Source organism: Tamandua tetradactyla, chromosome 2 (assembly GCF_023851605.1).
Source record: "Tamandua tetradactyla isolate mTamTet1 chromosome 2, mTamTet1.pri, whole genome shotgun sequence".
Lineage (NCBI taxonomy): Eukaryota > Metazoa > Chordata > Mammalia > Pilosa > Myrmecophagidae > Tamandua > Tamandua tetradactyla.
Window position 1 is genome coordinate 95,569,423 of NC_135328.1, and position 24,225 is coordinate 95,593,647.

Sequence of the window (24,225 nt, forward strand, 5' to 3'; positions counted from 1 at the left end):
TAAGACGGGGGTGATTTCTGCCCCGGTTGCCTAAACCGGCAGGCAAGCCCCTCACTGTAGCGACTGAAGCCCTCTTCAGGGACCCGTCAGGATTCTGACCGAACCCCCTTAGAACAGGGTTTCCTGTTGCCCGCCCAGGAAAGTTGTTGTGACCCCAAGGGGGTCTGCGAGTGGCTGAAGTCTGGTCTCTCAGGCCCCGTGCGGCAGAGCCCTGGGAACTCGAAAGTAGTCACCCCCACCCCACCCACAACCCCCCCCCCCCCCACAACCTCTCCCAACTCTCGCGCTCCTGCTTTGATCTACTGTTTAGAATGAAGGCCAATTACAGTCGCTAGATTAGGACTCGATTCCTCTCGAGGAAACCTCGCAGCGAACGAGGACAAGCAAACTAACCTGATTAAGTCTTCCTACCCCGGTCAGCCACACGGGAGCCGAGAGAGGTTTCCAGACGCGGCCCGAAGGGTGGGAAGGGGGAGGGCAGGGGAGAAGCACCCAGAAGGGAGTCCTATTTAAAGCCTCCCTCCTCCTCTACCCGCACTCCGGAGAGGGGGCCCGTCGCCTGAGGAGTAGCAGTCCGGGTGCGCAAGCTGCGCACTTCTCACAGCTCCTCGGAGCCTCCCAGCTGCCGCCCACGGAACGTGCGCCTGCTCACGGCCGCCGGAGGACTCTCCTCCCAGGCGGGCACCGGGCGCTCCGCGTCCCCTGCGGGGCCCACCGTCGCCCACCTCCCGCTGCCACCCTCCTCCAAGTCAGAGGAGCGTAGCCTGGGCTGCAGCGCATGTCTCGGCCGGGTCCGGCCCTCTGCCTCTTTCCTAACACTCCGCCTGGCAGAGAAGGCAGTACCATTGTTACAATGGCTCAGGAGCCCCCATTCTCCGGCCCCTGCGAAGCGGTTGAAAAATGAAGCAAAGCAGTAGCTTTGGGGGAAGGGGTGTAAGGGTATGAAGACTAGTTCAGGAGAGGTTTAGGCCACCCCAAATCCCAGAGGCCCCCAAGCCCGGCTCCCGGCTCAGCCACGGCGCTGACAGCTCAGAGGCGCCACGGGGGTGGGGAGAGAGAAGGCGAGAAGAGCGGAGAGGCGTCTCCTTGGAGAGGGGTGGGCAAAGGGAGACCCGCGCCTCTGGGCCCCCTGACGCCCCGGTGGGGTCCGCGAAGCCCGCGGAGGGGCGCGTCCTTACTCACCCGCTCCGGTGGCGCCGCTCTCCGGGGGCGCCCAGCACAGCGCGAGCAGCAGGCAGAGCGCCCAGCGCGCGGACGTGCCCATGGTGCCCGCCTGGATGTTGCTGCCGCCGCTCGCTCCGCACAAGTTACCAGTCCTTTGGAAAGGAGGAAGGAGGTGGGGGTGGGGAGGGGGGAGGGGGAGGAGGACGGAAAGGAGTTAGAAGGGGTAAAGGGAGCGGGGATGAAGAGGCAACCCCCTCCTCTACAACTTGCACAATCTCCTCCCAGCCCACCCACCTCCCCGGGCTGCAGCTACAGTGCAAGCCGAGCCAGCGGGCAGAAAATAATGCACGCGCTGCAGAGGAGGGGAAAGGAGGGGAAGGGAGCGGAGGGGAGGGGTACAGAGGGTACGGGAGGAAAGGGGAGGGAGAGAGGGTGGGGAGCCGAGAGGAGAGGGGAAGACAGAAGAGAAAGGAGCCGACCGCAGAGCACCCACACTGGCGGCGGCTGGAGCGCGCGGGGTGAGGAGCGGGGAGAGGGCAGAGGGGGAGTGGTCAGCAAGTGTGAGCGGCGGCTTCAGCCCTCCACCCCCTCGGCGCGCTCCTCCTAGACGCGCCGGGCGGCCGGATGCTTGCGCGGGTATGTGTGTGTGTGCGTGTGTGTGTGTGTGTGTGTGTGTGTGTGCAGTGTGCGTGAGTGGCCGTGACAGTGGCCGCCGCCGCTGCCACCCGGACTGTTCCCGGGGCCCGGCTGCTCTGCGAGTCAGCCCGGGGCTCACGGGGGCCCGGGGCGGTTGCTGGTTGGCTCGCGCGCCACCCTCGCCTCCAATCCTCGGAGCCTGCCTTAATTTCCTGATCCAGGGAACCTGCCGCCGCCGCCGCCGCCGCCGCCGCCGCCGCCGCCGCAGCTGTGCGCTCTCTACAGTCATTACCGTACCCTCCCGGCAGCCGCCAACAGTAAATGCAGCAGCAGCAGTTAGCGCTGATGCAACTATTGCTGCTATTGCCATCGTCTCCCCACTAACGGGACTTGCAACCCTGGGGGGCTTGCAGTTGTCTGGGCAGCAACATCTCTCTATCATCCTTTTCTGCGCCCCAAAGAGAGGCTGGTACTGTGAGGCTGTTACTGTGAGGCTGGTAGGTGGCGTCTTCCGTGGGTCTCCTCTCACTACGCTGAAAGTGGCCAAGAGGAGGGGTTCAAAACCGTTTGGGCTGCTCTGATGTGGGGTTCGGGATGCCTGCGTCGATTGCACGTCAAGATGCCGTTTTGCTATAAAGTCAATGTGCCTTTAATTGTGTGTGGGTAAGTGAAAGTGCGTGCGGTTGTGGCTTTTCCTCTGTAATAGTGAAAGCCTAAAATAACCCAATCTGGGATGAGAAGGAGGAAAATTGCTAGCACTGCTCTGCATTCGCCCATCAACGATTATAGTTAATTGCTAATTGCACAAATGATAGTTTGAGGGCCTGTAATTAAAAGCTTAACCTTTGTGTGTGTGTGTGTGTGTATGTGGCGGGGGGGGGGGGGCACTCCTAGGTTTATTCTTCTTGGTATACTTAGTAACGTTCAATTACAAGGCTTAAGGAAAGGGGAAAAAAGGAAGCAAAGGTAACACTCCTTTGAAGGGCTGATTCTGGTTTTGAGCCTGAGAATACCTGAACCTATAATTTTGCCTCTTGCACACTTTCTCCTTGGTTGAGGTATGTTGTCTGCCATAGTCTGTCTGCTTAGCATCTAACAAGGGTGCAGGGCACATCCAGCTAGTTAATCTTCTTAAAGGGAAGTTTTTCATATTATAAAGTAAGAAAAAGTTTTTGTCTTGAATGACTTAACATTGGCAGCTTTGAGTAAGATTGCTCTGGTTCTGTTCGGTGGAGGAGAAGTGGTGGGCACAGCCTAAGTGTTTTCTTCTTGCCCTGGCTCTCTCCCTTGGCTTTTCAAGGTTAGCCATTAGATGGGAAGTTTGTTAGCAACTTACTGTACCCAGGAGATGGAGAGGAAAATTCCAGGCCAGGATACCCTTCACTGGGGACAGAGGATACACAAATTGTGATCGATAAGCATGATGGGGCCTAAGTCTACCAGTGGGTGGGGTTTTGCGCCATAACTCGTTCTGAATGCTGTTTTGACCATCCTGTGGTTGCACAGTTGATGCCACACAGTAGCCACACACTTGTTGCATGTAAAACTGAATTACAGCTTGCTTTATACCATTTAGTAGTGAAGTTGCATGCCAGTGTGATCTGACAGACAGACATTCAGATGGGGTGGTAACACCTTAGGTGCACTATGTGTTCAGCATCCTTGGGGGTCTGAGAAGCCACCTGATAATGAGCCTTGCCACGTAACATAAGAGGGAGGGGGTAGAGGGAGTAGAGAATTGGTAAGAAAAGGTACGACGTTATAAATAGTCACATGCCTTGTTTTTAACATTTTACTCAGAGATAAATACACATCACAAGCTAAACATTGATAAGATACGGTGAAACCTATCTTTGACAAACTTGTGCTACTCTTTATCTCTCTAAGAGATATAAATAAATTGTTGATAAAATTAGCTGCAGTTGTATGTTCAATCTTGTAGCTTTTTGGCTGAAGCAAAAGGAAGCATAACTTTTGGTACATCTGATTGGGAAAATCACTGTTCTCTGTGTCTGATTTTTGACCTGGAAACTGAGAATTTTAAAATAACCCACATGATATCAAAGTGCTCTGTGGCCTCAGTGACCAACTTTTTGCCAAGCATTGGTTATTGCAAGAGAAGTATGGAAGGAAGAATGTATTTGATTAATATGGAAAGTAATCTGAAGAAGACATTTATCACTAGTAGCACTTGGCAGATCCAGAAGCATTCAGGTAAGTGTGTAGGCAATCCCACAATCTACCACACTTATTCATTTGTTGCATCTCCGGGTAGCAGGCACTGTGCTAGGCAGGGGGCATAGACAGATGCTTCCTCTGGGAGCTAACCATCTGGTGGGAGAGGCAGACAAGTAATTGTAGAACTCTATCTACAGCACTGTGACCATGATGTGCTCAAGGGGCTGTATAATTACAGGGGAGGAGTAGCTAACCTGGCTGGAGGATAAGGGTAGCAGGAAAGGCTTTCCAGAGCAATTGATCTCTGAGCTGTGTTAGTCGTTATTTTTACCAAGTAATCCCAGTTCTCCCCATTTCTGGGCACAGGTGGGATCGTACTTCCTGGTTCCTTTGTAATTGAATGGGGCTGAACACTAATTTTGGCCAGTTAGTTTTGAGGAGAAGTTAAAGTATGCCTCTTCTGGATGGAAGCATTTAACTCCTGGTGTGAGACCCTCCCTATGAGGGTATGATGAGAATGTGTACGAGGTGGCTGTCCCATTAGCTCAGGTCTCTGAATGATTGGATGCTGCATTGTTGTCTCTGGCAGTGGTCGTAAAGAATAGGGGTCAGCAGGGTAGGGCCTGCATGCCAAGTCTGGCCAGTGATCTATTGTATGGCCTATGAATAAGGATGATCTTATAAAGGGTTATTTAAAGAGAAGAAGACTATGCAATAAAGACTATTTTGCTCACAGAGTTTAATGTATTTACCACCTGGCCCTTTGGAGAAATAACTTGCGATCCCTGATATAAAATGAGTAAGAAATAAACCTTTGTCGTCTTAATCTACTGAGATTTTCTTAGCTCAGTAAAATCTAGCAGTCACCTGATTGATGCACGGGTGAAGTGGGGAGGAAGGCCTGGTGAGCAGAGGGAACAAAGGAAAGAGTATCCTATATTCAAGGAAATGCAAGCGATTTGGAATGGTTCAAGGGCAGTGATCCTGTGGGCTACTGGTGGGAAGAAAGGTTAAAGAGGAAAGGCAAGGACTGGATCAGAAGGAGCTATTACATCATCCTAAAGCACTGGATTTCATGCCAGAGGCCTCGGGGAAGACACACAATGGGTTTTGATCAGAGCACTGGCATATAGTAGTTCTTTAGGAAGATCATTCTGGCGGTGGTATGAAGGGTAACTTTTCTGGGGGGAGGGGAGGGGAGTAAGAGAAGATTAGAGGAAGAATTATTAGTTAGAGGCCTGGTATTGAGAGAGTACATAAAGAAGAAATGATTATTTGCATAGTAAGAAATGTTCATAAAGTTCCTCTATGAGATTTTCCCTCCAAATTCTTTGGAAAGAGCTCTTGCAATTGCATTTTCCAAGCATTATAATCCATAAGAATCACTGGTAATGTCTGTTAAAAGTGCTGATTCCAGACCTCTCACATGGAGATCTTGATGCAATAGGTTTAGAGTAGAGGCTTAGGAACTGTATTTTAAACCCTGCTCCAGAGCAGGTGATTAGCCATGATTAAGAACTTTTTTAGAGAATGCCTTACTCTCTGAAATTTTAATAATTGCCTAGTAGCTTTTCATCCCTGACGTATGTATAAACTTATTTGCCCAATTTCTCCAGAGCAAGTGAGCTAGAGCCCATAGAAAATGCTAAGGATAAGCCTGGTACTTTCCTTTTCTTCAAGCACCTTAGACTAATAAATACAGACAACAGAAATAATCTTCAAATCAGCTGGGGAATTTGTAGCACAAGTCACTGTGTTTTCTACCCAGTAGCCTCACCATGGGAAGAAGTAATACAAACTATACCCTTCTGAGGTGGTGGATTTGGCGGTAACTTCTTAGGCCTCCATTCCACCATTTCCTAATTGTATGACAGCCCGATGAAACTAATAGGATCAACTTCTACAATGAGTGCGTAAGGCCTGATTGGTCTAAACCAGTGGGTCACAAACTTTAGCTTCCATCAGGATCACCTGGCCAGCTTTGCCTGGGAGTGTGGACATGAGGCCAGGACTTCTGTAACTACTTTACTACCATGAAGGAAGCCATCATTTGAAAGTAAAATTATCTCATGGGAAAGAGGAGTGTTTTAGTTTCCTTGCTGCTTAAACTACATGCAATGAGTTTTCTTAAGTAGTGGGAATTTATGAGCTTACAGGCTATTTTAAATAGCTTTCCGGCTATTTTGCAAATCAAGGTATCATCAAAGTGATGCTTTCTTCTCCGGACTGGAGTTCTGGGGCTGGGTGCTGGTGACCCTTGGTCCCAGGCTCCTCTGTCACATGGCAGTGCACATGGCAGCCTCTCCCTTCTCTTCTGGGGTCCCATTGACCTTCAACTTCTTACTTTCCGTGACTTTCTCTCTATATCTGAACCTCATTCATATAAAGAGATTCTAGTAATAATACCTTAACTGAAGTAACCTCAGCAAAAGATCCTACTTACAATGGGTTCACACCCACAAGAATGGATTTAAGTTTAAGAATATGTTTTTCTGGGGGTAATTTCAGCTCCAAACCAGCATAAGGAGGCTGAGAGAGTCAGAGAAACAGCATCCAACCTGAGTTCAAACCTGAGCCCAGGTCAGCTTTGCCTGAAAACAGTTGTGTGGGACTTCTCCCCTTCCTGAACCAATAAATTCTCTTTGTCACTTAAGCCACTTTGGATTGAGTTTTTTGTTGTTGTTACTGCTCCCTAACTGATAAAGATGCCCCCTTGGGCAATGTAGTGTGCTCACTGTAAAATGGACAAAAGTTCACAAGTAACCACCCAGCGGAAAATGACGTGGCCACTCCCACCTGGAGGAAAGGAGCGTAGGTATGAGCAAGGGCTATCTTGAATAACTTCTTTCATGCGTATCCTGGCCAGATCCACTCCCCATCATTACCTCAGCCCCAAATCAAATGACTAATGTGGACTTATTACAAATGAACCCCTACTGGGGTTTCAATCTAATAAGAAGGAATTTTTTGCAATCCCAAGGCTAACATCAATTTTGCAGACTGCTTTTGAACAACTTCAGAAAGTAAGAATGTGACTAAATGTGCTAAAAATAAAGAACATGGATTCACAGCTGATAGTTTATTGCTACAGAGAAACTCCAAAATGGGTTGAATGTAAAACTAGGCCAGTGGTTCACAACTGAGAGTGATTTTGACCCCAGTGAACATGGATGTCCTGAAATATTATTAATTTTCACACATGGAGAGAGAGACTAGTGGTATTGGTGGGTAGAGTGATCCTAAACTTCTCAGGACAGCCCTTCCTCCAAAGAATTGGCTGATCCAAAATGTCAGTTGTACCAAGTATGAGAAAGCCTGGGCTGGACTCATGAGAAGTCAGATGACTCTATAATGCATGAGCTTTTTATATGGGGTTGGGTAGATGGACATTATTTGGTACTTGGGTGGTCTTGGGTTTTGTCCAGTCAGTGACAGATGTGAATGCCATGTCATAGGAGGCAGTAGGTAGATTTATAGCCCTGCAGATGCAATGTGAACCTCAAGCAGTTTATATTTTAGGTGGAAGTAGATCAGTAAAGGACATTTACATTCTGGCTCCATTGTGAACTTCCCTGTGTCCTTTATTTTGCTGAAGTGTCAGGTTTTGTGTCATTGTTTTTTTTTTTTTGACATGATCAGGCTCTGGAAAATGAACCTGGGTCTCTGGCATGGCAGGCGAGAACTCTGCCACTGAGCCACCGTGACCCACCCTGTGTCACTCGTTTTTCAATGAAGGAATGAAGGACTAAGCCACTTTTACTTTACTTTCCATAAACTCTGATGGTTAATTCCTATGATTCTGACCCCAAATTGGATTGTCCTTATTTGCCATAGTTGTGGTTTACAGGAGGTTTTGAAATATAGTGTTATAGCATTTAAAGCACTCTTGCAATGAAAATATCTATGGAAATGGAGACTTTGTGGTGCCTATTGAGCTGCCTAAGTATAGATTGCTTATTACATGAGCATTTTAGTCTGCAAGTTATGAGTAATACATCAAGTTCTTGAGATATGTATCATTTGACCATGATCATTCCAATTTTAAACTTTCGGGAGTTTTGTGGACATGGGCAGTTGATGTATGTAATGTTTTCTTAGTGTGAGATTGCCTTCTTTGAAGGGCTGTCTTCTGGGTGAATATGCTTCCTTTCAGCCTGACTCTTTGGGAGGGTTTTGTCCTAGCATCTCTGTATTGCTTTAGAAACACACTTATGAAGAGTTCTTATGTTGGTAAAAACCATATCTGTAGTGTACAGAGGAATCCCGGTTTTTGAGCCTGCTTTTAGGGTTCAGTGGTGTATGAAAGAACTGTAAACAATTCAGAATTGTTGGATGGTAGAGTGTCTTTTGATTGGAGAGGATACCAGAGGGCTAAGCAAGTACAATTTAGGAAGATGTACAAGTTTGAAATGTACTCCAGAAAAGCCGTGTTCTTTTTCCTAATCCTGTCTTGTGGGGACAGACCTATTGTTTAGGGTGGGATCTTTTGACTTGGTGGTTTCCATAGACGTGTATCTCAACCCATTCAAGGTGGGTCTTCATCTGCTTACTGGAGTCCTTTGAGAGGGAAACAAATGTCTCTTGACACAGACAGAGACATTTGGAGATGCAGAAAGAAAACACCCCTGGGGAAACTGTTTGCAACCAGAAGCCAGAGGACCAACAGATGCCAGCCCCGTGCCTTCCCAGCTGAAGAGGTGTTCTAGATGCCATTGGTCTTTCTTTAGTCAAGGTATCTTTCTATGGATGCCTTTGTTGGGACATTTTTATGGCCTTAGAACTGTAATTTGTAATGTAATACATTCCCTTTATTACAAGTCAACCCATTTCATGCATATTGTATTTCTGGCAGCATTAACAGATTAAAATAGAAGGCATTTGTATATTGTTTGGATTTTGATCCCATAAGCTGTTAGTAGGCCATCAAAGATTTTTGGCCAAAGGATGATGGGATTAGATGTGTGTATTTAGAAATATTACTATATGAGCAGGTATTTGTCTGTAAAGGCTCCAGGGGAATCCCATGTGGTAACTAGAAGCCTTGGTTCATTGAATTAATGCTTAGACTAGAGAGGTAGTGTAGATCAATTGTTAAGCTAGTAGTGCTGAAGTCAGTTTTCTTGGGTTCAAACCCTGCCTAGGTCACCTATAAGTGTGAGATTTTACACAAATTATTTAACCCCTCTTTATGCATCAGTTTTTTCATCTGAAAAATGGGAGAACAAGTGTACCCACTACTTTTGAGGATTGAATGCATTCATACAAGTAAAAACATTGCCTGGCATATAATAAATGCTCAATAATTGTTAGCTATTATTGTTAATAGTAATAATTATTGTTGTTGTTATCATTATTAGCAGCTCCCATGTAAAAGAGAGGTAAAGGGATTACAGGTATTGGCCCAAGATTTCAAGAACATAAGGCAATGATTCTCAACCCTGGTTGCACATGAGGAGGTGTTATAGGAGGAAAGCTGTTCAGTGATATTTGAATGAGATCTCACCTTAGGGAGATAGGGATGTTGAGGTGGCTGTTGTGCAAGAAGCAAAAGTAAATCCCCTCCAAGAATCCCAGAAGTCTGTGAGTCTTGCTCCTGGCCCAGCATCCAACATCCACCTGGACTTGTCAGTTGTTGAGAGCCAAGGATCATGAGAGGTCAAAAGCTTGGCACAGCCAGACTGTAAGGACCTCAGCTGGCCTCTACCTGAGAAGTGATGGGTTACATACTCATGCCTTTACAAATCAGTCTACCGACAAGCACCTATTGAGCACCTCTCTGGGGCCAGCAGCATGCCAGGTGACTGGGGGGCAGCAATGACATTGTAGTGTGGCTACTGTTGGGAGTGAGTAGATTTTGTTTGCTTTTTCTTTGGGAACCAAAACTCAGCCTGTTAAGTGGTAATTGACAGTCCTTTCTTCTTCTAAGAAAGTTTCCCTTGGATTTGCTGCCAATAGGAAGTGTATTATTTCTCAGAGCACTATAGCATTCATTTATCGAGTGCCCGTTCAATTATGAGGCATGACAGAGTTTGCCATCTAAAAGAGGAAAGACCACTTAATGAGTCTTAGAGTCATAAGTCTGGAATAAATGGATAGATAGTTCAAAGAGTTAAGGGGATGCAATGGTAATTGGAGAAGCCCTTTCCTAGGAACTGGGTTTTCCACCAAAGTCTTAAAGGAGCCCTTGAATGGGTTGTGAGTGGGAAACAGTGTTTTTGAACATGAAGGAATTGTGATTTCTGCTATTCATCTGATAGGAAAAAAGGTGCAGGCTGAGTTTATTTTGCTAAACTATGAAATGGGAACAAACTTAACCCTGGATTAAAAAATAAAATTCTATTTTTGGATCTTAAGAATTATTTCCCCAATCTGAGGAGAAATTGAACTCTCTCAAAAAGTATGCTCACAGCAATTATGGAGGTCTGATTTTTTTTTTTTTCCTGAGTGGAAAATCCTTGCATGGGGAGAGTAAAAAGCTTTTCCCATTGGGCAAAACACCTTCGAGAGGTGAAAGTTGTTTGATGGCTAGTGACCCAAATCAGACATTGTTTCTAAGCTGACTTGGGTTCACTTTGGTAAGAAGATACTGAGGATCATTTGGAAGCGAGGAGCAGAGGTCTCATTGTAGATAGAAATGGAGAGGGAAGCACTTGGGATTGGGGTGAGGGAGCTTGAGAAATAGGACATATCTGAAACTGTTATTGGATCTAGCTAATTCTTGTCTTTTATTTTCTATTGTTTCTAAACATAACACCCCAATATCACCAATACCCCTATTTGCCATCAGAATTTGTTCCTTTCCTGCTACAAAGTATGTTGGGGACAAATTCTGGTTTAAATACCTTTCGGATCTTCCATGTGTCTGCAATTATATTGGAAGGGACAAAGAATTCTATTCATTTGGTTCTCTTGGTGAATTCCTGAAAGGCTCCTATCAGGGGAAAAGTGACTGCAAGGAGGAGGGGTCCTTGCTTAGCTTTCCCTCTCTATATGCCTTCTTTTTTCCCTACCTCTCCTCCGCCAGGGTCTGTAAGAAAGAACAAAGAGGTGAGGGAGAGAAAACTGGCTGCCATAAAGACTGTTCAAAACACCGAATAGAAAACCCATGAAGGTCATTCCATTTATAGTGACTCCTGAAAGCTGGCCTGACTAAAGGGGCAGTTTTCTAAATATAAAACAAAGAAATGAAGCTGTATCTTATAGAGCCTGAGAAGAACATCTTGAATTTGCACATTGACTTTCTTCCGAAAAGGTTCAAATATGACATCATCATCCTTGGGAGGAGATCTGTGGATTGACTCTAAGAACAATAATCCCCCTTCAGCAGTTTGGGGGAGCTGAGCCTCAGATCAGCGTCCCCAGGGAGTTTGTGCCAAGTGCCCCTGGGCTGTTTACATTCTATATCTCACACAGGAGGATGGGGGTAAATATTCAGTGTGATTAGATGGAGTATGAAGGAGGTCTCTTGGTGAACTCTAAGTCTTATGCTTTAAAAAAGGTAGACTGTGAATTTTTGGTTTTGTATTCTGTACTCCCAAAGGCCATGCTTAGGCTAGCTTCCATCCAGTATTCTTTTTTTTGGAGCAAGGCAAAACTGAAAGAACAATAGAACAGGAGGTACCAAGTAGTATTTGTGTCATCATGACTGAGCCGCAAATTGAATCATGTCAGGTAAAATCTGGAGTGTCTTAGAGAAGGCTCCCTGAGGAGAGAAGTGAAAACATTCTTCCTTTTTCTGTTGTTTTGATTAGGATCTTGTAACAAAGTGAAGTAGTTAGCAATTCTGTTAACAACTTGAAGGAAAAAATCTCAGCAGTTATAATTTCTTTTCTTTTTCTGTCTTTGCAAGGAAATTGTAGTCACATCTATTAAAGTTGCTTTCTTTCCTTGCTTTATTCTGCCCCCCAACCCCTGCCTGGCCTTCTCCCTGGCTCCATAGAAGAAACCCCAGGAGGCTCTGTCATGGAAAGTAAGTTCATAGCATGTGCAGAGAAATAGAACTATGCCTTATAGATCTAATTTCCTCATATCAGGTCTGCTTCAGGGAAAGATTCATTGGAGAAATTATCAGAAATATTGCAACAAAAATTATTTGGAAACTGAAGGTGAAAACAGGAACTATTTATCAGGTCAAATTCTCTTCCCATTTCCTTTAACTCTGATATGAACTGACTTCAGTTTGTTTATTTCTACTAAAAAGTCTAATGTCCTGTCCGGCAGAGTAGCTATTCCATTAGAATCTTTATTTTCATAATCACTAGAGTGTTTCTGCAGGGAAACATTATTGGCCATTTAAATTTTGCTCAGCTGTAAATACTTGTCCTGTATCTAGACCTGGCAGCATGCATATTGAGTTTACAATGAAACCAGTAAGTCGGCTATTCCTTTTTGGGTAGTTATCTGGGGTTTTGGAGGGCTCATTGTGTTTTTCTCCCAAATACCCCCTTGTTAATTGTTCTGTATCTTCACAGGGGCCATAGTGGGAGTTTATTACTTACTCAAATCGAAGAGACTGTGATGTTTTGTGGTACATATTTATACTTGTACTTCCAACTCATCTTAACTTTCCTTGTGTACCCATTATTCTTGCTGAGAAGTAAATTTTCAGTGTCTCTTCATTCCCTTTAGTGTGGGCGCATGGAGCCCTCTCCATGAGATTCTGCTTGACCTTGTTGTTCTTACACTCACCTTTTACCTTGATACCTACTATCATGTGAGAGGGTGTCCGAAAGTTTTGCCATTATACACAAAGTCATATTCAGTAAGGTTGGGAACCTAAAGCATTACCATTTGTTTGCTAGGTAACTTTGACTTCCTTTGGCTCTTTACAACCTTTTAAGGCTCTACCCAGTCTCTGCCACTTCTTTGGAGTTCCTGTAACTTTTGGGACGGTAACCAGGGAGCCCATACCAGGAAGCTCCCAGCACTCAAAGAGGGCCCTATAAGTGACTAAGGAGGGTGATCTGTACCCAGTCCATTCTTAATGTGCCTTCTGTTACTGAAATTCCTACTTGAATCAGAACATAGACCCCAAATGCTCATGTCTGGCCATAGTTTGTCCTTTGGGGCATGTAGCAGGGACCTTGTATAGATATGACACTTTGTACTGGAATCCTTGTGTAACTTGACAGCACGGAGCCTTGGACTGGGTATAAGAGACACTTAACTAGTGTGAAAGTTGTTCCATGGCAGGAATTGAACAGTGAAGTTCACTGCGTTTAATTTTAACCACAGGTTAGATGCTGTGGCACTTGATCATTGGTATAGATAATGGGGAACCAGCCCTGTTTTTGTTTTTGTTTTTAACTTTTTTTATTGTATAGTGTAACATATATACAAAGCAAAGAAATAAAAAAGCAATAGTTTGCAAAGCACTCTTCAAAGAGTGGTTACAGGAGAGATCCCAGAGTTTGTCATGGGCTATCATATGATCCTCTCATACTTTTCCTTCTAGCTGCTCCAGAATATAGGAGGCTAGAGGGCTTAAATACTTTATCATCACAATTGACTTTTTTTTCCCTTTTTTTTTTTTTGTGAACAATAACATATATACAAAAAAGCTATGCATTTCAAAGCACAGCACCACAATTAGTTGTAGAACATATTTCAGACTTTGACATGGGTTACAGTTTCACAATTTTAGGTTTTACTTCTAGCTGCTCTAAAATACTGAAGACTAAAAGAGGTATTAATTTGATGATTCAGCATTCATATTCATTTGTTAAGTCCTTTATCTTCTATGTATAATTCCACCATCACCTTTGAGCTTTCCATACCTCTCATTGGGGTTGTTTGGGCTATGGCAATTCTGAATTTTTTATATTGAAAGGGTCTGCCACTAATATGGGGTAGGGAGATGGAACTATCTGATGTTCTGGAGAGGCTGGGCTAGGTTTCAGTACTTATCTGAACCAGCAACCCATCTGGAGGTTGTAGGTTTCTGGAAAGTTACTCTAGTGCCTGGAACCCTTGTGGAATCTTATATATTGCCCTAGGTGTTCTTTAGGATTGGCTGGAATGTTCCTGGTTGGGGGCTGGCAGGTTATGACAGGTAGCAACCTCTACCTGAAGCTTACATAAGAGCAACCTCCAGAGTAGCCTCTCGACTCTATTTGAACTCTCTCTGCCACTGATACTTTATTAGTTACACTTCTTTTCCCCCTTTTGGTCAGAATATAATTGTTGATCCCATGGTGCCAGGTCTGGATTCATCCCTGGGAGTCATCTCCCACATTGCCAGGGAGACTTTCGCCCCTGGATGTCATGTCCCATATGGTGGGGAGGGCAATGATTTCACTTGCAGAGTTGGGCTTAGAGAGACTGAGGCCACATCTGAGCAACAACAGCACTGTTTTTAATGAATGAACTCAGGACGGTGGGGTCTGGGAGTACATGTCTGTCCATGCTAGCTGGAGATACACGGAAAGAATAAATTTTCAAAACTATGTTGTGGCAGGGACTTTGCAACATTTTCCATGTTCCTCAGCTGAATGTGGTATGACTTGTGCTTGCATTTGGATTCAAAAGCTGGGATTTGAGTCCAAGCTCTGCCACTCACTTCTGTGTGACCATGAGGAAGCCCCTTACCTCCTCTGAGCATCACTGTCTTCAACTGAGAAAAGGAGTTCCCTCTTGCCCTACCCATCTCTTAGAGCATTTTGTCTAGTTCCAATGAGATAAGTGTTGATATAAATGATAGTGAATGGTGTTCATGACATGTCCAGTGAGATTTTTGCTATAACAGTGAGTTGATATTCAAAATTTAAAAGTGGGTAAATAGTAGTAAACAAATTTGCATAAGGGTTCTAGTGAGCATCTTGGAACCTCTTCTTGTAATTTAAGGTTACAGAAATCATTAGGTGAATGAAAAGGACCCTGTTGAAAGGCACTCATGAAGGGAGAAAGAATTATGCTGAATCTCTTGAGCATATTTCTAGATCTTACGTTCTTCCAAAATGCAAAGGATCCTGCCTTAAGCAAGTGGCTTGGTGTGTGACTCTAAAGAGATGACATTTGGGAGCCCAAACCACCTATGGCATGGGGGACCCTCAACAGAGATAACATTGAGTAAAGAACCCTCCATCATTTCACCTGAAGATTCACATGCCTAGACAAGTGTTTGCCTTCTGTTTGGTGGGAGGGTAGAGTGGTTCTCAATGCTATCAGTTGCCTTCTTCATGTAAGAAATATCTTGAAAAACCCTATCTCTGTCCTGACATGAAAGTCATAAGTAATATAGTCTGCATACATATATTATCTGCAAAAAATAATGAGTAATGTCCTAAGTTTAATATAAAGGAAAAATTAATGGAAAGCAATTTGTAATAAAATAATATGGCCCAACCACACCACAAAACAATGTGCAGTGGACAGATACTGCATATGTAGAATCTCTGTGCACTTAATGGTCACAAAAGCCAACTAATATAGGTATAGGGGTTAATGATATGATTTTCTGAAATGATAAGTCATAATTGGTGATATTTCAAACCAAATCAGTAAAATCTTCCCTGGACTGGACAGTAGCTGAATTCGTGGAAAAATCAGTATAGATTAAAACTATGCAGAAATGCTCTTGCTTATATGCAAAACAAAGCCATCAGGATCTAGGCTCAGATAATTATAAATGGGAGACTTAATTCTTAACAGAACAAAAGTCAAATAGACCCTTTTTCTCTCTTTCTTCTTGAATAGGACGTGTCACCTGCTTTGCAGGAAGTCCAGAATGATTAGCCCTGCTCACTGAAACCCAACAATACACAATCAAAATGTACTTTCGTATTTCCAAAATACCCTCTGTGGTGCTGTTCCCACCAAGGATCCCTGTAGAACAGGAGAGGCCCTGCCATACTGGTGAGGACACAGCTGAATGGACCTTGCCTTCCCAGTGAAATTCAGCCCTTTCAAACTTCATAGCATTCCAGGTTTTTTTTATCTTACTTCTATTATGATCCCCTGAGCTTGAAGACACATGTCTGATTTCTGGCTCTGGGGCTAACTGGGAATAAGCAGGACCAATGAGCCTTTGTCCATGAGGAAGAATCTGGGAGCTTCTTAGCTCAATTGGGATGAACAGGCTCTTCTGGACAAATAGGGTCCCAGTCATTTCATGTTTAAGAGCATATGCTTGGAATTCGCATGTACCTGGGTTTCAGTTCTCTTTCTGTAATTTAGTAGCTGGATAGCTTTGCCCAAGTCACTTTTTAGTCTGAGCCTCCAGAACCTCAACATGAAAATGGGGAGAGACCTGTCTTGAAGGACAGTGGTGGGGAATAATGAGATCTTTAGTAAAGAACTGTACATAGTTCATAGTAAGAACTCACTCCATTTAACTGTTGCTGCATATGGTACTACAGTCATCCTTTGGGTGTTTGTTTCTGTGGGGAGGAGCATTCCACAACTGAAACTATGTGGAGCAACCCTGTGACAAGATAAAGCTTTATGTCAGCAAAAAGTGATAGGAGTATTTCTAGGAAGTAATGTAACGGAGGAAACAAGCTGTCTCTGGATAATATTGCATGGAATGTTTTAAATATGAAAGCAAGTATCTCCCATCAGATGGTCCTTTTAATACTTCATTCTGAGTCCCAAAGGGCTTCTGAGTTACACCGGCATTACGATGACCACACAACAACCTTTAGACAACCAGAGGTACACACAATACCTGCCATGAAATTATATGCTTGCCATCTCACTTTGACTTATCCCTGGCTAAGTAGAGTTAGAACCTGTTACTACTCGTGAGGAATGGAAATTATTTATGTGGTTCTTCCTTATCCACTTTTTTCTTAAAAAGTGAATATTAATGTGTGCTTGTGCTGATGCAAAACGATTAAACAAGGACTCCCATGAACACGTATTTTCTTGGGACAAACCTGTTTGAATGTATTTAATGAAAATACTTTGCCAGTTCAGAACTTTTAGATTCAGTTTCCTTGTGGAAAAAAGCTGTGGATTCATAAAAAAAAATATTGAAGGTGGGAGAAGTATCCTTCTTTCCCATTTTCAGTGTTGCTTTGCTAAAGAAGGTAATGGCTGGTTTTGTCACTGAAAAGTAAAAAGAAGTTCTGGTAATATGCCTCCATCATTCCATGGCAGATTTTCAAATTTGTTTTCTTTTCATTACAGTAAGGCAAGTCCTGTTCTTATAATTTTCTTGTTTCATAAAGGATTTGTTACAATTAAAATACAAATAAAATTAAAATACAAAATATCAGAATTAAGAGGAAAAAGAAATAAGACAAAGCTGAGTATACAATATATTTGCTTGCTAAGTGTGGGACATAAATTTGGCTCTAGGCTTCCCTGAGACCATTACAAAGAGGGAAAGCATATTTGGCCACCTGACTTCAAAAAAATGAAGTTTCTTAGGAGATGATTAATCATCCCTGGCCCTGAGAACAGAAGTACATTTTCTCATGGGTATTTGTACGGAGGATATTTTGAAGTCTGTTGATCGTTTTCCTCAGTTGTACCATAGTGACTGCCACTGAGTTTTGCAGGATTACTTTACTCGATGTCCCTCGTTGTTGGCATTTTGCCAAAGTATAATTCTCTAAAGGAAAAGATACAGCCTCTAGGTGATTCTCTACTCATGCTATTTATGGTCAACTGAACCTTTGTGAGATATTGGGCAGAAGGAAGTTAGAGGTCATCTTCTCTGATAAGACCTGGAATTTAACTCTTGTCTGCAGATGGCAAAGTGCAGAGTCACAGGCTTTAAACTGTTCACTAAGCTGAGCAGAGACGACATGCCTTTATAAAATGGGACCTCCAAGTTTATGGGGCTGGAAGAGAAGGCACCACCTCTGCATGGAGAGGGGCAGATATGTGAAAAGAAATGTAGAAAATTTGGAGGGAATGAAAGAAAAAATAAATGACAATTTTATTACCTTAAGATAAGCACTGTTCACATTTTTTTATTTCCTTTATTTTTTTCCACATAACTAAGGCTAACACCAGAATATCTATATAATTTTATATAATTTTTCACTTAACTCAGCAGCCTAAAATAAGTTATATTTTATATTGTGTGAACCTCATTTCTTTACAGATAAACAAAAATGCATGTGTGGACTTGTTACTGAAGCTCACATGTACAACTGCATTAGTCAGCTTTCATTGCTTGTGATATGATAACAAACAATCCCCAAATCTCCATAGCTCACAGCAACAAAGATTGATATCTTTCTCACATTACATGTCAGCTGTAAGTTGGCCATGTTTTGGCTTATTTACAGAGGGAAAAGAACATTCTTATGTCCACAGTGGCTCTTAAAACTTCTAAAAAGTAGAAAACCTAGAGGTGGATTTATTGTGACTAAAATCCAGGCTGGTGGGACACTGGCAATGTGTTTATATAGCTATGTTTCCTAATATTTGCAAAAATAAGACATTATATACTCTTTTTCTTTAAAAGGGCTTCCCAAATTGTTTACTTTTTAAGCTCCATAAAAGCTGTATCTACCATGGACATACATCTAACATGGAACATGTTGATAAACTTTGGGGGGAGTGTGGGAAATATAAGCGACTGCTGCTTTATGACATAGTTAAACCCTTTTCCTAAAGTACTAGTATAGAAGAGCCTTTAACTTCCTGCTGTGGCCAAGTGGGGAGATTCATAAATTCTCTCTCCAAAAAGCAACTGTAAGATTAATCAAAATGGACAAAACAACTATTTCAGTGCTCTGAAAATTAACCAGAGTCATGCAACAATCTGAGAAGCATTTATGCTTCAAAAAGCTACTGAACTTCAGGTTAGAAAGTTGGAATTTATTGTGTTCTGGCATTCCTCCATCCCTGGCTCATTTGGAGCAAGGATCTGCCAGGATGGAACAGGCTGTGAGTATTGGCAGCTCCTTTCTCATAGTCAAAGGGGTTCATTTGATTTGGACTGGTGGACAGTGTCCATACCTAGTGACATTGTCAGTGGAAGTCACTTCTTAGAGGTGGACAAGCAAAGGAGGGTTAATGGCTTGGCTCTATTAGCCTAAGGTTGTGGCCTCCATTGGAATAAACAAATTTCTGGTTGAGGCTGTGCTGATGAGCAGTGGAGTCCAATGAGGCCCTAACTGTCCCCAAATCCTGGCTATGCTGAAACCCCATGCATGCACATAGGAGAAATGAAAGAGCCTAAAAGTAAACCTGGTACAGATCTGAGAATGGACTGAAATCAAATATACTCGCCTGCCCACATGCAGATCCATTAATAAAAGGTTGAAAGCCTTACTGGCTTGAGGTGTTTGCTCACAATTTTTGTCTGATAATTGTCTAGTTTCTAAGTCACAGGGACAATTCCTAGGAAGTCAGGCTTTTAAATAAAAATAAGAATGCAAAAAAAAAATAAAAACTGAACATTGATATACTGAAAGTATATCAATGGATATACTTTAGAGAAAAAAAGATGTGGCAGATTTAGCTCAAGCAAGTTGCTAAACAAACATAAAACAGCTACAACAATAACCTTAAGAGAACAATAACCTTAAGAGATAAGAGATTCTTATCAGAATCAGAGTTGCCATGAAATATTATCTAAATTTCAAGTTTTTAACAAAAAAATTATGAGACATGCAAAGCAATAGGGAAAACAACTGTCAATAAAAACCATCTCTGAGTGTCCCTAGATGTTGAATTTAGCAGAGAGAATCCAAAGTAGCCATTCTAAGTTTGTTCAAAGAATAAAAGCAAACCATGTGTGGAGTTATACAGAGAAGGTCGGGTTAACAAAAGAGTATAAGTGCTGAATCATTATACTGATATTTCTTTTAGCCTCCAGTACCTTAGAGCAGCTAGAAATAAAAACCTAAAATTGTAGAATTGTAACCCATACCAAACTCTGAATTGTTCTACAACTAATTGTTGCAATGTACTTTGAAATTTACTGCTTTTATGTATATATGTTATTTAAAGAGAAGGAGGAGTATAACAGAGAAGATAGGATTAAACAAATGAGTATTACTGCTGAATCATTACATTGATATTTCTCTTGGTCTCCAGTATAGCTAGAAGGAAAAACAAAAAATCGTGGAACTGTACCCCATACAAAACTTTAAAATCTGTTCTATAACTGCTTGTTAAAATGTTCTTGTAAGTTGATTGCTTTTTTGTATATATATTTCACAGTAAAAAAAAAATGTTAGAAAAAAAAAGAAACAAACCATATATAAACATTAAAGGAGGGGTGTAAGGGTAGTTCAATGGTAGAATTCTTGCCTGACATGCAGGAGACCTGGGTTTGATTCCCTGCCCCTGCACTGCCCCCCCCCCCCCGCCTCCCCCAAAAAGTTTCAACAAATACTGCTGCAATAATGGGATGGTCACATGGAAAAAGAATGAAATGTGATCCCTACCACACAGCATACAAGGTAAAAAAAAAAAAAAAAAAGAATTAAAGGAAAGGATGAAAACAGAATAAATTGACATATTCAATAAGAATATACATGTACGTGTAAATTTTAAAACAAATGGAAATTCTGTAATTGAAGAGAACAATAAACTGAAATGAAAATTTACTAGAGGGCATCAACATCAGCTTCACAAAGACAAAAATGATCAGTGTTTTCAATAGAAATATGCATTATCCAATCTAAAGAGCAAAGAGAAGAAGGGTTGAAAAAAAAATGAGCTGTTTCTCAAAGACCTGCAGCATCAAGCAATTCAACATAGGTGTAATTGGATTCCCCAATGGAGAGGCCAGAGAAAGGCGAAGAAGAACTAACTGAAGGAAGAATGTCTGTAATCTTCCCAAATTTGGTGAAAAACATTAAAGATGCAAGAATATCAGTGAACGCCAAACAGGATAAAGAGATCACATAGAGATACTTCATGTTTACAATTTTGAAAGACGAAGAGAAAACCTTAAAAGCAGCAAGGGAAAAATGACTCAGGGTATACAGGAGAGCTTTCATACAAAATGGCTGACTAAAACAATGGAGGCCAGTAGGCGGTAGAATGACGTGTTCAAAGAGTTATAGGAAAAACGTGTCAGCCAAGAAGTCTATATTCCCAGCAAAACTGGCCTTCAAAAATAAAGAAGTATAGACTTTCCCCGATAAACAGAAACTGATGAAATTTGTTGCCAATGGATCTGCCTTATAAGACATGCTAAAGGAATCCTGTAGGCTGAAAGGAACTGACATTGAAACAGAACTCAAATCCACAGGAAGATATGAAGGCACCAGAAATGGTAAATATGTAAGTAAATAAAAAAGAGTCTATAAATGTACTTTTCTTATTTCTTTTAAAGACATAAAAATTGTATAAAGCAATAGTTAGAACACTGCATTTTTGTGTTTACAATGTATATAGAAGATATATATATATTATATATGACAAGATTTGCACAAGAGAGTGGAGTGAAGTGGAGCTATATTGCAAGACAGTTTTTATATTTTACTGTAATTAGTATTGATTTGAAGTAGATTGTGATAAGTTAAGATGCATAATGTACTCTGTATCACAACCACTATAAAACCTAAAAAACAATATAATGAAATTAGCAACAGAAGAATTAAATTGTACACTCGAAGTTTTTAGACAATTTAGAAGTGCGTTCTTGTCCTTTGGCTTGTTTTCTTTCTTAAAAATATTTCTAATCAATGGATCAAAATCGTATGAGGCAGTGACTGAAGTGCACAGCATTGACACTTACAGTACTTCATTGGAAGTAAGACTGTTGTTATGGCCAAGGCTCCAGTTGTTTCCTGGAGTGTGTGTGTTTGTGTGTGTATTTGTGTGCTTCTTTTGCAACCACATGATAGAGAGGTTGCTTATTTTGATTAAGCATATATTTCACTATTTTTAATAACAATGATTTTTACTCTATTACATTTAAATTCATAGCTGATCAGAGCAACTTACATCCTGAGCATGGCAATATATCTCTGGTCTCTTCTCTTGTTTAGCAAAATGCCTGAATAAATTCTCTTGAGTGTCAAAGATGAGCTCCTTTCCTGTTTCTCACTCCCGGTCACGTGGGTTAGAAAAAGCCAGTGCAAAAAAAATAAAGTCTTGGGCAGAAGACTTTTCAGAAAGTCTTTCTTTCTGAAAATCAGAACGACTTCTTGAGTAATTAGGGAAGGGGGTTAGGCAGGGGTCTTGTGGAGTAACATTGGTCAGTAAGAAATTCTTTTTGGCAGAAGGGGCTGAAGGATTTGTAAGAAGAGAGATGTATAATGTTAAGTTTTCAGATTGTGTGCTGTGGGATGTTGTGATATAATTTTTGCCATGGCTTCAGACCTTCAATAGAGTGTATATTAACCCCCCATGCCTTGACTAAACGATGTTTTGAAAAATTAGGAAAAGAGGTAGTTTAAATAGATTGACAGTAAAGAGACCAGAGAGGTTATGGGAGGAAAGACAAGAGTGTGAAAAGGAGTTCGGCAAAACAGGTCATCAGAAGGAGAGATGGCTTGAGAACATGAGCTCCTGGAGAATGTAATATCCTCTTGGGGCTCTCAGCTGAGTGTGGAATTGGAGATTCAATCATATGTGTACCTGAAAGAGCAAGCAGACCTCCTAAGGAATTTTTAAAACATATGTCTGTGTGATACCTGTCCTGTCATTGAAATTATGTCTTGAATGACCTCTGGATTCTGATATTCCCTTTTTTGACCTCATACAGATTTTATTGTCCTTTTATTGTATTTTCTGCTATGTGGAATTACCTTCTGTTCTAGGAAGAGATGTGGAAATGCATTTTCTTAAACTGTGGTCGTTTTCTGCTGGGCAGATGCTGTGATAAAATTCCATCTTCTCCAGGGACTGAAGTGCGACTATCAAGTGAGGAGGCTGATCTTTTTTCTTTTTATCATATATGGCTTATAGAAATCAGTTCTACTGTGTATGATTGCTTTGTTCTCTGACAGCTTTAAAAAGTAGGGGGAGGGGAATCTTTTAATGGTTTGTCTCGACATAAACCCTTTTATAGTAAGAGAATATTTCTTTTAAAAGAATTCAAACAAATGTAACCTTAACCATCTAAAATCTTCCCTTCCCAATAAATGAATAGAAGGATTTGAAAAAGACACGATGAAATTAGAACCCTTCAATTGATTTAATTAAGCAGATTGGATTAAGGAGAGGATATATTTTGCCTGTAGTTACTTCTCTTACCTGGTATTCAGTTGATAAATGGAAGTAATCAATACATATTTGGAATTTTTTCTTTTCTCCAACATTGCAAATTGCATATAAGCAGCTAGTTTCAGTACTGAATGTTAAAGTCTAACAAGAACAAATCCCATATTCTTTTTTTATAAGAAAATGAAATGGACTTCTGTTTTTCTAGCAGGCGTCACCAGATGGTATATTTACTGTCCATACTTCTGTTTCAGAAATGTAAATGCATTGTATGTACTCCATTGAAAAGGTTAATTTCCTGACAAATTGATTCAGAATTTAACGGTAAACTGAATTCTCTTTTTTCATTGGCTTCTATATTAAAGCTAGAGAAACATTTCCATGATGGACTACAGAAATGAATTCAAAATGTCGGGTGAGAGGTTCAGATGGTTGCCAGCTCCCTGGAATTCTGGGAACACAGTGGACTATACCTGTTGTCTATAATTCTCTTTTCTCCTTTGGAGCCTCTGGTAGCGCAGTTCCTAAAAAAAGATTTTTCTAGGTCTTTCTCTGAATCCTAAGAATTTATGTCTCTAAATTCATGGCTTCTAGAACTTTGTCTCCATTCTTTCTTTAGTTTGGGTACTTAGGACCTCTGGTAGAGCTGGGGTTTGGGGTCAGCTTACTATTGGGTTCACTAATAGCCTCATGAGACACTACTTACCTCTTATCCACCTCTCCCTTGTCTCTACCCCTCCCCCATCTCTCTTTAAACTTCTGGTAAGTTTAAAAAATATAGCAAAGCACAAGGGAGAAAGTATTTTCACCATGCAAAGTTTATCATTAGGCTTTTAAACCCTAAACTTTACTTTTTAAATGAAATTAAACATTACTGATAAAATTAAATTTTGATGCTATTCTCTATCTCTCCCCTTCCCAGAGATAACCTCTGCCGGGTGTTTCATATGACCAAATGATTCATCTGATGACCCTTCTTTCTCTGCACAGCCAAATCAACAGGACTTCACAGAGGGCTGTCCTATTGCTTTACCTGTTGAGAGGAGCCATGTGCTAGATTGGGGCTGAGGATATTTCAGAAGCAAAATTAATAAGCATCTACTCTTACCTAAATTGTGTGGGGAAATAATCATACTTAGTGCTGGGGATTAATGTGCAGGGAAG

General features: G+C 41.8%; 1 protein-coding gene and 1 long non-coding RNA gene across 5 annotated transcripts in view; one reads left to right on the top strand and one right to left on the bottom strand.

Annotated features, from left to right (window-relative positions):
- The window catches only part of VLDLR (very low density lipoprotein receptor), a 33,297-nt gene extending 31,468 nt beyond the window's left edge, over positions 1 to 1,829 (bottom strand). Inside the window, exon 1 of one of the 2 annotated variants that reach the window (XM_077148313.1) lies at positions 1,183 to 1,829. In XM_077148313.1, the coding sequence (XP_077004428.1) occupies positions 1,183 to 1,264 (82 nt within the window). In that variant the 5' untranslated portion in view covers positions 1,265 to 1,829. The remainder of the gene's footprint in view (positions 1 to 1,182) is intronic. The other variant, XM_077148314.1, reaches the window with a different exon arrangement.
- Positions 1,830 to 2,081: 252 nt separating this feature from the next.
- Positions 2,082 to 24,225, top strand: part of LOC143673593 (uncharacterized) — a 115,007-nt gene continuing 92,863 nt past the window's right edge. For 2 of the 3 annotated variants that reach the window (XR_013170472.1, XR_013170473.1), the window contains exon 1: positions 2,082 to 2,297. This is a non-coding gene — a long non-coding RNA (uncharacterized LOC143673593). The other variant, XR_013170474.1, reaches the window with a different exon arrangement.